This window comes from Callorhinus ursinus, unplaced genomic scaffold, assembly GCF_003265705.2.
Source record: "Callorhinus ursinus isolate GAN/ISIS: 27379988/994484 unplaced genomic scaffold, GSC_fseal_2.0 scaffold4, whole genome shotgun sequence".
NCBI lineage: Eukaryota > Metazoa > Chordata > Mammalia > Carnivora > Otariidae > Callorhinus > Callorhinus ursinus.
In genome coordinates this window covers 39,999,398-40,016,510 of record NW_027397066.1, presented here as the reverse complement: position 1 = coordinate 40,016,510, position 17,113 = coordinate 39,999,398, and the positions used below count along the sequence as shown (strand labels likewise).

Genomic DNA, 17,113 nt, shown 5'->3' with positions numbered 1-17,113 from the left:
ACACACACACACACACACACACACACACACACACACACACACACACAAAACAACTTCTAGAAATACTGAGTCCGGTAAAGTCACAGGATAAAAGATTAACATATAACAATCTACTGTATTTCTACATAGCAGTAATGAATGTACAGAAATCAAAATAAAAAATGCAACACCACTTGCACTGCTCCCCCAAAAGAGAAAAGAAATATTTAGATGTAAATCTAATAAAACAAAACCCAGAAAACAAATTTCAGCAAATATCATAGGTTAGCTGGGAAAATCAAATGAGTAATATCTGTATAAATAGTTGGCAAATGTATAATATTACACAAACTGTAAGGCATATTACATCTGTGCCTTCCTTATCTAAGGAATACTGGAGCATTTCAGCCTGTTGCAGCTGAGTTCTCTGGAAAGATATTCAACAATGCCACTCAAGGGGCGTCTGGGTGGCTCAGTCATTAAGCATCTGCCTTCGGCTCAGGTCATGATCCCAGGGTCCTAGGATTGAGCCCCACATCGGGCTCCCTGCTCAGCAGGAGGCCTGCTTCTCCCTCTCCCACTCCCCCCTGCTTGTGTTCCCTCTCTTGCTGTCAAATAAATAAATAAAATCTTAAAACAAACAATGCCACTCAAGACAGTTGTCTCCTAGGCCAGCCTTATAAATTAACTAAAACACAGGGATTAATTAGGCTTTATTGTCCAAATTAATTATGATAGTAGGTTATAATTTCTCTTTACTCATTTTGGAAACTGAGAATTGCACTTAAATCAAGGCATAAAATGAAGTTATCTACTCTGAGCAAGAATCAGAACTCTATTTATAAAACTGACATATGACTAAGAATGCTAACCTTGGTGTAAGTTAAGTCACCTCTGAAATGAAATGATGGGTAATATGAGGATTCCTATTTTTAAAACATTCGTTTTTTGTCTTTTAATAAGCATTTAATAAAAATGGCAAGTTTTCTAATTGAGGCTTAGAAAATACACCAGGCACTTTGGAGTGGGAGAAACTGAGTAAACTATATACTGTTTTTAGCTTAGTAGATATTCAGAGAATGTTTTATAAATATATCTCAAATGTAAATAGCAACATAAAAAAACATAGATACTCCAAATGGTTGTCTTCACAGTGATATGTCTAAACTATAAATTCCATTAATTGGAAAATTGCTAAAAATATGTAAATATCAAATATATAGTTTACAATAAAAATATACACATTCCCAAACACTGGCCACTATGACTAATGGGGAGAAAAACATTTATTAAAATAGATATGCCATCCAATTATTTAACAAAGATTAAAAACAAAAATACTTGTTAAACTCTCCCTTACATCATCCCAGTTACTCAGTGGTCTATGCACCATCAAGGATAGTAAGAGGTTACTGACATAATAAAGACTTAAAAATAAGTTCTGGTTATTAAAGACTGCAGAGATGACGTAAATAGGATTCTCTCATTATTGGGTCAAAGAATCCTTGCTACAAGAGTTACTAGTGACTATCTGTTCCCACCTTTTCACTGTGTGGAGAAGATAACTTGTCACAACCACAGAGATCAACTGAGCAAATAAGTCAGAAGTTGAACCCACATCTCCTCATTCCCAGATTGGTATTCTTTACTGGGAACTAAAAGAGAAACACCTCTGGGAGTAGAAATTAAAATGTTATTTTCACTATTTTTATTTTCAACTAGACTTAGAATGTATGTTTGTGGAGCTACTATCCTAGGCAGGTTTCCTAAGACATGATACCAAGGCCTATTAAACTTGTGAAGGCTGACAAGTAATCACACACAAAAAGAATTTACGAGGCATAGAAGACTTTGATTTCTTCTTCCATTACTATACATGACTTACCATTATTTTTATAAGCACACAGTTATCATGAGAAGATTTATTAAACGTAAGAGGCAGAAGACACCCCTGGGAATTGGCTTTACTATAGTTTTTCTTCCTTACATACAAAGATTGATAGATATGAATAAATAAGATATGAATAAATAAACTGCTGGCAAATACTTGCAGCATTAGCATTTTCAAAATAGGCAAAAAGTGGAAACAACTCAAATGTTCAAACTGAGAAATGGATAAATGAAATTTGGTATATCCATACATTGAATATGTATCACAATAAAACGGAACAAAGTACTAATATATGCTGTAATATGATGAACTTTGGAAACCTTATGCTAAGCCAGTCACAAAGATCACATATTATATTTACATGAAATGGCAGAGGCACAGGTAAAACCAGAGACAGAAAAATTAGTGGTTGCCAGGGGCTGGAAGGAGTGGAAAATGGGTATGATATTTCTTGGGGGTGATGAAAACCTCTAAAGTCAAAATAATTGCTCAGCTCTGTAAATATACTAAGAAATAGACTTGTACACTTTAAAAGGATGAATTTTATTTATTTATTTTAAAGATTTTCCTTATTCATTTGAGAGAGACAGTGAGCAAGTGAGAGAGCACAAGCAGTAGAGGGAGAGGGAAAAGCAGGCTCCCCGCTGAGCAGAGAGCCTGATGTGGAGCTCAATCCCAGGACCCTGAAATCATGACCTATGTGGAAGGCAGCTGCTTAACTGACTGAGCCACCCAGGTGCCCCAAAAGGATGAATTTTATAAGTAGGGAAGAGGAGCAAAGGTAAGAAATCTCAAAAAATAAGCAGCCATATTTTTTAACAGTTTCCCAAAACAACAGAAGAGGGATCTCTAGAGACATAAAAGTAGAAAATCTTAAATCAAGGTCCCTTTCTAAATGTTTAAAAAACCAATTCCAAAGAAAAATGGGCAACAGAAAAGAACTGAGCCAAATCCCACATGAAGTTACTATTAAAAAAAGAAAGGAGCAGAATAACATTTCTATTAATGGTACAACCTTGCCAGAAATCGTGTCCACCATGTACACACACGCAAAAGATGAAAATTATAATCAAATATTTCAAATTCTAAAAGTATTTAAGAAAATGACAAAAGATATGAAAGAACATCATAAATCAGAATAGGAAACATTAAAAAATGAGGTGATGGAACAGAAAAGAACTGGACATAAATCATCCTAAGATAGAAAGAACACAAGAGTCACACGCATGATAGATAATGCTTTAAGAGAAATAGACAATGAAAAGAAACTTTTATAGAACAAGAAGAAATGAAGAGAGATGGAAAAGGATTCAAGGGAAGGCAACAGATAGAGAAGACAGGCAAAGAACATCCAACATATGTACAACAGGAGTTCCTACAAAAAAGAAAGCCAAAGCAAGAGAACAGAATACTAAAAACCATAATTCAAAAGAATTTGAAATTTTAAAGTATGTGAAATTCCATATTGAAAGAATACACGCCTATCTGGGGAAATCAATTCAAAATGACCAACATTAAGATATATTCTCATAAAGTATTGAACTTTAGGGGTGCCTGGGTGGCTCAGCTGGTTAAGTGGCCAACTCGTGATTTTGGCTCAGGCCATGATCTTGGGGTTCTGGGATCGTGCCCTGCATCGGACTCCACACTTAGTGGAAGTCTGCTTCTCTCTCTCCCTTTGCCTTCCCTTCACTTGCTCACTCTCCCTCTAAAATAAATAAATAAATCTTTTAAAAAAATAAATGATTAAACTTTAAAGGAAAAGAAAACATCCAATGGACATCCAGATAAAAACCAAATGAATGTAAGAGAAATAACTTTTTAGTCCTGACAAAAATGGAGTAATATATTTAAGACACTCAAGGAAAGAAAGTATGAGCCAAAGATTTCATATCTAGCTAATGAATTTCAAATATAAAAAGGGCAAACTGTCATCAACACACCAAAATGGAGGGAATGGATACTGCTCCTACAACTCCTTTTTTAAGGAATCTACAAGAGAATGAGCTTCAGACAAGAAAAATGGTTGGTGAGACAATAATGTACAGACTAACGGTAACCATTAAATACATATTTAAATGTAGAACTAAGACTAAATAAAAGAGTACAAATAACTCTTTAAGCTGAGAATGGATATTTTTAAGCAGTGTAACTGTTTAAAAAAAAAAGGAGTGAGCATATGCAAAAGGTTCTTTTAAACAATTTTTAGTAGCCACCTTGTATGGTATTATGCTAATGTTTTCTCCAGATTTTGTGTGTAATATGGGATAAAATAAACTGTTAAATGATATTTTAATTCTATCTGTTGGGGCGCCTGGGTGGCTCAGTCGTTAAGCATCTGCCTTTGGCTCAGGTCACGGTCCCAGGGTCCTGGGATCGAGCCCCGCCTCAGGCTCCCTGCTCTGCGGGAAGCCTGCTTCTCCCTCTCCCACTCCCCCTGTGTTCCCTCTCTCGCTGTCTCTCTGTCAAATAAATAAATAAAATATTAAAATAAAAATTCTATCTGTTGGTGAGAGACAGAAGTCTCAGAGCAAGATAAAGGAGATACTGGTGTAAGTTAAGAGATTACATAATTACCCTGAAGCCCTGAATGTGAATAGGAGGTATCAGCATGATCTCATTAAGGCATTCAATATTAAAAAATACACAGACATGGATCTACACATACATTTACTAACTCTAGTAACTAAAAAACCTAGAAACAATGGCCAATCCAATAGCAATTAATAGAGCTAAAAACTCAAGATTTTGGTTTTGAAATACCATTTCCTATCAAAGGAAATCAGGACTTTTTGGAGAAATGACTAAATCCAGTTCTGTGGCAGGAAATGTACAAGATGTGCCTATCTTGTCATACCAGTTAGCAAGAATTTATCAGACTACTAGGGCCAAAAGACCTGTCAAAAAGACTTGAGGGCCAACTTGAAGAACCTTCCAACAAAGCTCTGAAAATATCCAGAATGAATCAAAATACATAAAAAATGTTTGAACCTGTAAGTTCATAATGATAGATATTTAAGAAAAATAAGGATACAGGCATTAACCATCAATGACTGATAATATCAAGAAAAGAGGTAATCTTGCCTTGTGCACTTGTGGCTAAAGCAGCACCACCACCTAAGTAGTCTTGCCCAAAATAGCAAAACTGAATCCAGTTAAGCATCTAGATCCAATTACCAATTTATGGGAAATACAGGAAATCTACTAAATGACAGTGTGGAAAAGATATCAGCAAGATCCAGCCTGTGGATCTACATCCACATCTATAGGGCAAATGATCTGGTTTCTTCAAACAAACCTAACAACGGGGAGTAAAGAGTTGGAAGAAAACTATAAATCAAGAGTAACGTAAAAAGACATATATTAAAGTGGCAGAACTACAGTTTCATTTCTTGAATGATAAAAATCATACAAAGAAGTAAGGAAGTGATTGCTATAAAAATTCAGAAGAATGGCTACTCTGGGGGAGTGGGTCAAGAGAGGACTGTGTTTGGAAGTAGACAGGTAGTTTCCGAAGTAGCAAGTTATAGTCTCCTGATATGAATGGTGGTCACTAAGGGGTTGCCTTACAAGAATTCATTAAACTATGTATTATATGGTTTTCTGAATTTGTGTTATATTTTAAAATAACAAAGTTTAAACAGATTTATAAATTAGAAATCCTTTTAAATTAATCCTAAATTCTTAGAAAAATGCACTAGAGTATATGAAAGGACAAACTGAAAAGTTCTACAATCTCAGAATATGGGAAGAAATATTTTAACAAGGTTAATGTATAACTTGAGGGAAAACCAGAAAGTAAAGAAGTGCACTAAGCTATAGTTTTACTATTAGAAAAAGTGTTTCCTCTAATGGTAGCAGCATTTATGCCTTATGTATAAACTTGGGAAGGAAAAAGAATAAAATGAGGTTAACTGAAATTAGGTGATCTTTGAAGGCATTCTAGCTCTAACTTTTTCTAAAATGCAATCAGTTTTTAATCAGAAAAATAAAGGCACAAATTTCAGAGAGAGAAAATTTTGATCTAGGATTTTATCTGCAAAAGAAATTAATAGATGTAGTCAAGATGTAACTAAACAAGAAAAAGATCTTGGAAAATCACAAAAGACTTATCAACTCTAAATGTAAGTAGAATCTATTCAATTATCATGCCAAAAATAGCATGAAATGGCTAATAGGTATTTGTATGTTTGGAGAGAACCCTGTGCCCTCTCCTTTCCGATTCTCTCAATTTTATATAATAAAATCATGGGAAAGGGAGCAACTCCTATCATTTTAACTGTATCTAAAAACTCCATATGGCAGAGGCTGGCTTTGACCACAACTATTAATAGAAGAAAAAGTAAAGAGGGACTAGATGTGGGGGGGGGGGGCGTGTAATGAGTGTATCTTGTTTATGATACAGATTCAATAAATACTTGTTAATGAAAAGCAAATATAAGAAATTTTGAATTTTGGATCAAAGGTAACAGCAAAATTCCTAGGTTCTCCATTTTCAGATAGTCTGATATCAAACAGCATTTTAAACTCCTATCAATATGGCCTCCTATAAATGTTTACCTCACCTTATATGAATATTCAAAATATAAGAATTAAAGCAGTATTGGAAAACTACCATCGCTAACTCATCCTAAGTTGCTGCCTCTTTCCTTCTAAAGTATGTTTCTACATTTTAATTTGTCCTGATCTACACATTCACTTTTTCTAAGTAGTCATTTTTTCCATGACTTGGTGACGTCTCTACTTTGTTTACCTCCCCTTCACTGAGTTCCCAACAAATAGGAATGAGTATCTCTTTGTCAGAGCAGTTTAAGTAGTCACGCCTATGAACGAAGCCTTAACAATACACAATGGATTTTATTTTCTTCAAAGAGAAGGATGGGCTGAAGAAACAAACAAAAAAAACCCTGCAAGAAGAAAACGCAAAGAGGAATGTGTCCAGCCTTGAGTTAGTGGCATGACTGTGTTCGTTCCACAGATGTTTATGGTGTGTCCCTTTGTGACAGGCAACACAGTTCTTACTTCCCTTCCCATCTTCAAACTTCAGCTACTACTAAATGCAATTAAAATCCAAGTGACTGGGGTGCCTGAGTGGTTAAGCACCTGACTGTTAATTTTGGCTCAAGTCACAAGATCAGGGTCATGAGATGGGAGCCCTATTTTGGGCTCCGTACTGAGCATGGAGCCTGCGTAAGATTCTTTCCCTCTGCGCCTCCCCCTGCCCCACTCATGTGCACTCTCTAAAAACATAAATAAAATCATAGTGTCCTATTTCCAATTGTTAAGGGAACCACCTTCTCCCTCTTCCCATGATCCTTTGAGTCCTTAAAACAAGTACGCCAACTTTCTAAGATGTTACAGGTTCATCCCCAGGATGGGACAATTGATTTATGTGACAATTTGCTAACCAGTCCCATTTTTCTCTAGTCCAGGTTTAAAGAGCCAAAGGTACCTATGAACACATGGTATCTGAATCTCATCTGCCTCATATCCCTAACAACAGAGAATCCCCAAGTCCAGTGCAGACCCCTCTCTTTCAAAGTCTAGATATGAAGGGAAATTAGAAAATCCATTTGGCCTTGGATCCAAGACGTATTCTCTGATTCAACTTTACCAGTAATTAACCTAATATTTTATTTTTATTTTTTTTTAAAGTAGGCTTGACGCTGAACATGGGGCTAGAACTCAACACCCCAAGATTAAGAATCACATGCTCTGGGGCACCTGGATGGCTCAGTCGTTAAGCATCTGCCTTTGGCTCAGGTCATGATCCCAGGGTCCTGGGATCCAGCCCTGCATTGGGCTCCCTGTTCCGTGGGAAGCCTGTTCTCCCTCTCCCACTCCCCCTGCTTGTGTTCCCTCTCTCGCTGTGTCTCTCTTTGTCAAAATAAAAAAAAATAAAAAAAAAAAAGAATCACATGCTCTACTGACTGAGCCAGTCAGGCACCCCTAATCTAATTATTTTAAATCCTATTGTATATCTGTGTCCATTTTTCAACTGGTTCAGAATTTTTTATTTTGGTTCAGAACTTCTAGTAGTGTAAAACAATCATCCCCAAATCACAATACGAATCAAAAAAATATGAGTCTGGATTAAGTTAAAAAAGAGATTAAACAAAAAGAAACAAAACAACAAAACCCAACACACAAACATACAAACTTCTTTCCCTTTACTAAGTCAACTAGACAACTAGAGGTACGAGGAATTATAAGATTGGTTTTTCCTGTTATTTTATCATGGAGGGTGGGAGTTTAGTGGCTCAATCACAAAAATATGTAACTTCCATCGGCAAAAAACCAAAAAGAGCCCCAAAACAAAAAAACCAACCAGCCAGAAGTTATATCTTCTTAACCTAATAAAGAGCAAAAAATCCTTAAGTAAATATTTAAAATTATTTAAACCTACCTGATCCCCCAAAAAATTATGAAGCAGCTTAGAGAGACATACAAATAAAATTTATATAAACTTAAAATCCTATGTTTTATTATGATACAGTAATCTCTTGCCCTGTTTTAGACACCACAATCTCTTCATGTTCCTGTTTTCACTACCTCTCATCAAGTACTCAAAAAATATCTAGAAGTCTCAAAAAAAAGAAGCCTATGGTCCTCAAATAATTTCTGTAAGACCCTTTCTATAATAATTCCTAGTAAGTCACCTTCTTCTCTATCAAAAGAACATATACTATTCAGTCTTTTTTTTTTTTTTTTAAAGATTTTATGGATTTATTGGGGGGGGCACAGAAGGAGAGGAAGAAGCAGACTCCCCACTGAGTGGGGAGCCCGACACAGGGTTCAGGGCTCGATCCCAGGACCCTGAGAACATGACTAGAGCCAAAGGCAGACACCTAACCAACTGAGCTACCTAGGCACCCCTATCCGTTCTTATTTCAGACAGTAGCACCAAAAGACATTTGTATTGGAGGGCTATGATCAATTTCTGGTATTCAAAACACATCCAACATTTACACATCCAACACATTTACACATCCAACATTTCCATTTGACTATTCTCTTTCCTTCAGATTCTATTATCTAAAACTATTTCTTTAAATCATATTTAATCCACCAAATCTTTGCTAAAACATTTACACATTAACGAACTTGCTAAAATACGTATTTCAGTGCTTTTGTATCCATATTAACCAAATCTTTTTCTTCGACAATCAAACCTCAAACCTCCTCTTCCCACACAATGTCCTTTAATACTTTATCCTCCTCATTTATCTTTGTTATTTACTGAGTTCTGAAACTGTCAGGAAATCTACATGTCCCGGACAGGGGAAGTATTTTTCTTCATTGCTTATATTTGTTATGTCCCACTTCCTCTGAGGCTTCTATTCATTCTTATTACTGCTGGTCCTACCCAATTCCATGGTATTTTCCCCAATTCTACTTCTTTCTAGCTGCCCATACATCTAATCTCTTCAAACCAATATGATAGCTTTGGTGTCCAACCTCCAAATACTTCAACTCTCAGGTCTTAAAAAAGATACTACTCCCTTAAATAGTCTAAACATTACCCGTTAACCACAACAACTTGTGATTTAATGTTTATCAACTTCTAACATGAAAGCATTCCCATTTCATCCTACAGATAAGTAAATCCAAAACTCAAAAGTCAGAAGAAAAAAATTTACATACAAAATGTTTGGCATTTGATTCATTTTAAAGCACTACATTCATCTACATTAAGTTAAAACAATGACCTTCAGTTTTAGGTTGGTAAGAAAAATGATAAATTCTCTAAAAGAAAATGCTACATATCATTTATTCCTTTCAGAAGAGCAATCCAATACATACCTCTGCAGAAAATAAGTTTCTTCCAGATTTATCCAAGAGAGAATGAATCCACGTTACTTTATGTAAAAAAATAAAAAAGACTAAAACGTGCCCTACAGACATCAATGACTCAGTATACCAAAAGGTATGAGATTTAACTATTAGATTATTTGCTGAAATTTAAAACTTAATAAGAGGCTGTAGTTACCTCTTTTTGTAGATGAAGTTGGAAGCAACTGTTTGGCTTTGAGGGAAGTACGAGGCAAATTTTTCAGCCTTTGCGAAGCTGTTGAGAAATAAGGAACTGTAATATTTGCCGGGAAGGACAAGATACAGGCTATAGCTTCTGTAAACTTGAATATTTTAATACATACTTGAAAATTTATCAAGGAACAGAAACCATAAGGTGAAAATATGTTAGAAACCTAGAAGCAGAGGAATCTGAAAGTGATGCTTAGTGCAGTAAGTCGGAAAGGAAAAGGGATGGAAATCTTAGTGCAAAGTGCATACTTTCAGAAATAGTTTCTTATAGATGAGAAAAATCTACAATATGTAAACTAATCAAAATATCAAAGAGAAAACAAACCACCAGCAAACATGCTACAGGATGCAAAGAATATAAAGCTAAGTAAGAAAAAGTGATGAACACAAGCACACAGTATAGAATAAAATAATAGTACCTGTTCAACGCAAAAAAGCAGACTTTGGCAAAGCAGTTATTGTTAGATGAATTGCCCTAACATAGAACAGTAATCTCCATACTCAAAAAGGAGAAGAAAACTCAGAACCAGGCAGGTCCTCAAGGGAGTAAAAACCCAATGGCTTTTTTTCAACATCATCTTGCTGTAGCATAAAACTAATTTGTACTTTGGACTTTGGGTAGCAATATACCTGTGCTGTGCACATATTATATGTGGTGGATGGGGTGTGTGTGGGGGGGATGCACACTATGTGTTGGGGTTGACAGGGTTGGAGGAGTCAGAGCATCTGCTTCTTAAAGTGATCAATGAGGAGTTCTAAGCTTTCTTCAAAACTCCTAATCTATTAACTGCAACGAAACTCTCAAAGCTGGCGTGTAAGCAGCAGCTCAGAGCCATCCAGAGTTAAAGCTCACTATAGTTGAACTGAAAAGACCCACGCCTACCTGTATAGTCACCTATTTAAGCGGTTCTAAAATGTCACTCTACTGATTGAGAAGTTGGACTTCTAGGATTTATATGAGAGAGGGGGAGGGAGAGAGAGAGAGAGAGAGAGAGAGATCCCACAACCATAAATCTGGCCAGCATTCAAACAATCATCAGATTGACAAAGGAATACTTGATAATATCATCAAAGAGAATTAAGGAGAATTTCTCCTTTGCTCTATTGCTTAACTATATCAATGCTTTTAAAAAGCTATTGTTTCCTCACTGTCTGATAGTAAATATTTTTAAAGAGTAATAAATGTATTTGACTTCCAATTTTACTCCACACATTACGTAGCTAAATATATTCCAATTCAGCTTAAATATTGCCAGGAAGACTACTAAAAACTTCTTCAAACCACCCCCCCAAATAAATAAATAAATAAATTTTATAATTACCTCATACCTACCCCACAGAAATACAGGATCCTATCATCACTGAATATTCTCCATTTGCATATTTATTCATACATGCTTTCAACCATTTACAGTGTCATTCATTTACTTATTCACTGCTGCTTTTTTTCATTCTTTCAAATAGTTAATTATCTACTTTATTTCAGGTACTGTTTTAGGTATAGTGGATTTCTTCAGTAGCCAACTAGGTGGATAAAATTCCTACTTTCATGGAACTAACATTCTGAATGGAAAAGGGAAATAAAGAGTCAAATAGACAGTGATAGCTGCTAAGGAGAAAACTAAGTAGGGAAGGGAGACAGGAAATGGGGAGATTTAAATTGCAATTACAAATAGGGTGATCAGGAAAGATTTCCCTGAGATGACATTTGCACAAAGATCTGAAGGAAGAGAGGAAGTAAGCCAGACAGATATCTGGGGAAAGCACTGTAGACAGACGGAAAAGCAATGGTAGAGGACCTGGGGTAAGAGTGTGCCTAGTATATCTGAAGAACAGGAAGTAGGCCACTATGACTGGAATAGAGAAATGACGGCCAAAGGTAACTATCTGTATGTATGCTGGCAATCCACAATACCTATTAACCATTAAAATTTTTTTAGTGAGGGCCTAACATCAAATATCAAATATCATCTATAATCTGTTTTGGAAAGGGCCTATTTAAATTTATAGCTATGATAACTCCAGACTTTATCTCTCAAGTTTCATGGGTCACAACAAAAGCATCCATAACAAGTAAAAACTATGCAATGGTAATCTGAAGAATCAGATTGTAAATAGAATCAGGCAGTATACGCTAAATTTGTCTAATACAACAAATCTGATAAATCTGATAGAATGAAATTAGTGATTTTCATAAGATACAACATAGTGGTGTATTACTCAAGAAAAGTAAAGTTTTATTTGAATTATCACTCTTGATGAGTCTTCTAAAGACTAAATCATTTTTTAAATGATAAAATGTAGTAAACGGAAAGTTTCCAAATTTTTCTACAATAGAATTCAGTGTGTTAGCTGTTTAAAAATACTCATGGTTTCCCTGGTTTCTCTCTTGATATTTACATAATTCCAAATTAGCAAGACCCCACCATGAAAAGCAAAGATGGTACAATAAAAATATTATTCTCTCATGCTACCATTATTTAGGTTAATGTCTTCCTCCATAAACCAATCCCAAATGCCTCCGTATTTTCGTTAAACATACACCACCATTTTCCAAGTCATTCTGGCTCAAAGTTTTCTTTAATTCCATTTAGTCATCCCTGCAGTTCTGTTGATCTCTTCCTTTACATCCCTATTGTCTCCTAAATACCTAATTCAGACCTTCATCACCCTATTTTTGGATTAGAACAGTGTCCTTTTGGGTTTCCCTACATCCAATCCTTCCACTTTATTCATGTGCATCAGGGGAAGGCTAGTGGAAGTGCTGTCCCCCCTCCCAATGCCTCCCCCTCCCAGTCCAGTGCAGGCAGTGAGTGAATGGTCTGTAAGGAATTCAGAACAAAAATAAAACCAGTTTGGTCTGTTTTTTTTATTATCATCATGTCCCAGATTAATAATCAATGTTGGCGATAAAATGCTCCTCCCTGAAGAAAACAGTTTGTCAGCCTAAGTTATAAACAACTGCTGCAGGTACTGTTGCCTCTTGATAGCATATATGAAAGACTTAAATGAACATATTTTAATACTTATCTTTTAATGTACATTGCATTTCACATGAAAAATCATCAGGAGAACTCCCAGTTATATGGTCTCCCCTAACATAGGGGGATTCAGCTACACACTTCTTTCCAGAGTTCACAGAGATGTGAAATCAAGCTTACTTATTAGCACACTATGTGCCTCCAACCCCTATGGTATAATAGTATATTCCTATATTTACACACCTTAGAAATAAACAATGATGGTACAGTGATTATAAAGTCAATGAAACAGAACGTGAGTTACTTCAATTGTCATTATATGTGACTGAGTATTAAATTTTTTCAGCTGTGAAGACATTTAAAAATCATTAGATTTGATCCCCAAAGGAACAAAGATATGGATAAGACGACAATTTTTGAAATTTATTGTAAAATGGAATTTTATGAATTTCTGTCAGACTTATCATTATGTTGAATATTTCCTTACTTGTATAACAGTTGCTTTGTAGGGGGAAAAAAAAACCTTTTCAGATTTAAAAATTGAAGACTATTCTTCAGTCAACATGACTGAAGAGAAATTGATAAATCTGGCTATACTGTGTCTTGAGCTTCAATATGCAAAGATCAATTCTGAAGAAGTTATTGACAAATTTCCAGAAACTAAAGCTATAATATTTATTACTGTGACAAACCAATATGTAAAAACATATTTTCCTTTTTTATAAAAAATGATTTAAAAGTATCTATCTTTTTTGTACTGTAATGTTGATATTATTTTTTTACTGACAGTTGTAAAATAATGCTCAGTAAAAGCATATTCCTCATTGTCTGCATTTTCTCCAGCCATTATTATTATAACTCATTCTATTTCATTATTATTGAATATAATTTTGTCATATGGGGAGATGTTAAAAATAATCTCCAGGTCCCAAATACTAAGTAAGCATAAGCCACTATAAAAGAATGTTAATTACTGCTAAGTAAAATGTCCCCTGTTCCTCCTAACTCTGAAATGACATTTTGTTCTGAAACTTTCATTGCTACCAATTCTCATTCAGAGTCACCTTTCACTCTTTTCTCTCCACCTCCCATCTTCTCAGTGTTACCAAGTCACGTATCTTCTACTTCATTTTTAAAAATTCATCCAGATCTCATCACCTCCTGCACCAGTGCCTTTGTTCAGATATTCATTTCTTGCCATGATTATACAAAAGGCTTTTAAATGGTTTCTACTCTCTCCAACTTTAATCCATTCTTCATATTGCTACCAGAATGGATTTTCTAAGAAGTAACATTGATTAGAAGTCTACCATGGCTCTCCACACTTAGAGGATGAAGTCCAAATTCCTTAATATATTAAAAAACTCCCAATCTGTGCCCTACGTATCTCTCTCATCCTTCATGACTGCATCCTACACTCTGGTCATACAAAACCACTATAATCAGGGTGCTACTTTTAAGACTTCATTACCAATTCCACTGTTAGGTAAACCTGTCTGTCTTCATGTGGTCTCATAAGCTTCTCCTGAGTTAGTGGAGAGATATCTTCAGTATCTTTCCTGAAAACCTCTTCACATTGCTGAGTTTAATGCCTCTCTTCTGTTCCCACAGAAGTTCCTGCCAATCACTCCCTGCTATTGAAGGGCACGTGCTGTCTCATTTATATTTATAATCCCAGTGCCTAGAACAAAACATATACCCAATAAATATCTGTTGAATAACAAAGGAGACATGAGTGACTGATCACTGGATAAAATCCAGAGATCTGAACTAAGCATTCAAGATCCTCTGGAGTAGAGGTCTAATCTAGTGTTTCTCAAACTTGAATATACCCTAGAATCAGGTGAGACACTTCTAAAAAATACAGATGCTGGGTATCCATTCCAGATGTATTCAATTAAAATTTACAGGTGTCAGAAAAACTACATTTATAAAATAATTGACCCATCATTGCACTCATTCTTAAAAAGAAATTCTACAAGTATTTTACAGAGATTTATCATGACTTATTTCTTTGAATTTATGTTTCATAATTATGTAAAATTCAAGTGTAATCTTCTAATGTTTGATTCCAAGCGAAATCTGGATGAGAATTCCTTCCCCATGAGCCTCAGGGCAGGCTGGTTATGCATAAGCTGACAACTGCCTTCGACACTCCCTCTTCAGTAAGAAGTCCGGAGCAGAATATTGACCATATATACCTTTTCTCTGGGGGAATACTTTGTATCCTATGCAAAAATATTCTTCCGTTTGACTAAATGTAAGTAAGTGGATAAATATTACACAAAAATATTCTTCCATTTGACTAAATGTAAGTAAGTGGATAAATATTACACTGGATTATTTTACTCTTTTGTGGTAATTCACAAAGTATTTATAGTTCAATAATGCTCCAACAGAGTCACCCACAAATATTTTCCAAGATGCCTACTCATTTGCAGTTAGGTCAGCATGATGTAATCAAAAAATTATTGGGAGGAAAACAGGGGACTCAAAGAGGGGTGGGGAGGAGGGAGTAATTTGGTTTGGTTTTGCACTTTTCTAGTTATATGCCATTGCACATATAATACATATGGATCTCTGCTTCCTCTCTATAAAAATAAGAAATGGGTTGTTGTGAGGTTCAAATGAGATAATTCATGTGAAAGTAAACATTTAAAAATACTAACCAGAGTTTGAGTATTACTTTAATTTTTTTAAACCAGCAGGTTGTCTTGGGTTTTTCTCCCTTTTCTTATTTCTGAACCAATAATTCCCGTATCTTTCTGGAAACTAAATTTCCTACTGAAACTCTACTCTAGTAGTCTTAGCAAGGCACTAGTCTTTTGAAAAACTCTGTTCCTGACAAACATTCCTTCCTTTAAATGGAGAAACTGAGAAAATGACATATATCCATGACCTCTCCAATGCTCTGGTTTTCTTAAGCTTTTTAAGTTACATTTCAAATATAAAAGTTGGAAATTGGTAATAGCTATAAAAATTAAAATATATTAGAACTCTCATAATATTCATATTTGAATGCCAGCATCCACAATAATGCAGCCACAGCAAATAAGCATATAAAAACAGTGATTGGCATAAGAAGGCAAAAGAAGTGGTCCCGTAAGTGGAAATAACAGCAACCTTGCAAAGTTAGGTTCATGCAGACCAGCAAGTAAGAACCAAAGCTTTACCACTTAAGGGCTGGAAAAATAAAAACTTTAAAGGATAACAAAATGCAACATCTATTATACTAACCGGTTTATACAAAAAATAAAAAATACTAATTCATGTATAAAATGTGTAAGACTTGCTATTATAATATAAATAATTCTATATCAAACTAAAAAGGCTATTATGAAAACAGTATATATACACACAGTAATTAAAAAAACACATACATACATTTCTATTGATCAAAGATATATGCAAAATTAAGAAAAATAATGTTACAAAATATGCTAATTTTAAACAAAAGGCTTTAAAATATTTTTATAAATGTCTTAAATTTGATAAAATTCTGGATTTACTATTTTCCAAAAATATTTTTGTGACTAATGTGATTTTACACTAAAATAAATGTGGCATTTTACTTGTAAATAAGCTTCATTATAGCTTCATGTATAAAAATAAACAACTATATGCAATTGAAAAAAAAAAAGGATGGTACCTTGCTTTCTCTTTTGCTTATACCTGTTCAAATATTGAAATACCACTATGAAACTACATGCATATTTTCTACTTAAAAGTAAATTAGTGTTCAGAATCTCATTATTTTTCCCTATATATTTTCTTTAATTATCAATTTATAGGTAAAAAGAAAAAATAATTCACCTACAGAAAACAATTCTAGGGAATCAGCAGGTAATTACAACGGTAATTCTACCACTAGGGAAGGCAAATAATTATCACAAAGTTTAAGACATGGTCAGTATATTTTTCTATTAACATTTTTATCCTAGGTTCTCAACCTTTTCTATTTTCTTCTATTTTTGTGAAGAATTTATTTCATTTCCATACAACTTTGAGGTGCTAGAATAGTTCAAACAAAGAACATACATGAGGGCATGAGAGAACAACCCTGGGTAAAGAGTTGGTACTGAGAATTTACTGAATAAAAGTAAAGAGAATACAGATATAGTTAGTTTTAACAAAGAGCAGGGAAGCTGTCTCTGGAGATATAATCATGTAAAGTTTTGAGAAATTCCGAACTTAACAATTCAAAAGCACAAATACAAAT

General features: G+C 34.7%; 1 protein-coding gene across 2 annotated transcripts in view; it reads right to left on the bottom strand.

Annotated features, from left to right (window-relative positions):
* The window catches only part of SLAIN2 (SLAIN motif family member 2), an 83,309-nt gene that overhangs the window by 15,601 nt on the left and 50,595 nt on the right, over positions 1–17,113 (bottom strand). Inside the window, exon 7 of one of the 2 annotated variants that reach the window (XM_025887306.2) lies at positions 9,861–9,938. The exons of the other annotated variant lie outside the window; for it this stretch is intronic. Within the exon in view, the coding sequence (XP_025743091.1) occupies positions 9,861–9,938 (78 nt within the window). The remainder of the gene's footprint in view (positions 1–9,860; positions 9,939–17,113) is intronic. 2 annotated transcript variants of the gene reach the window in all.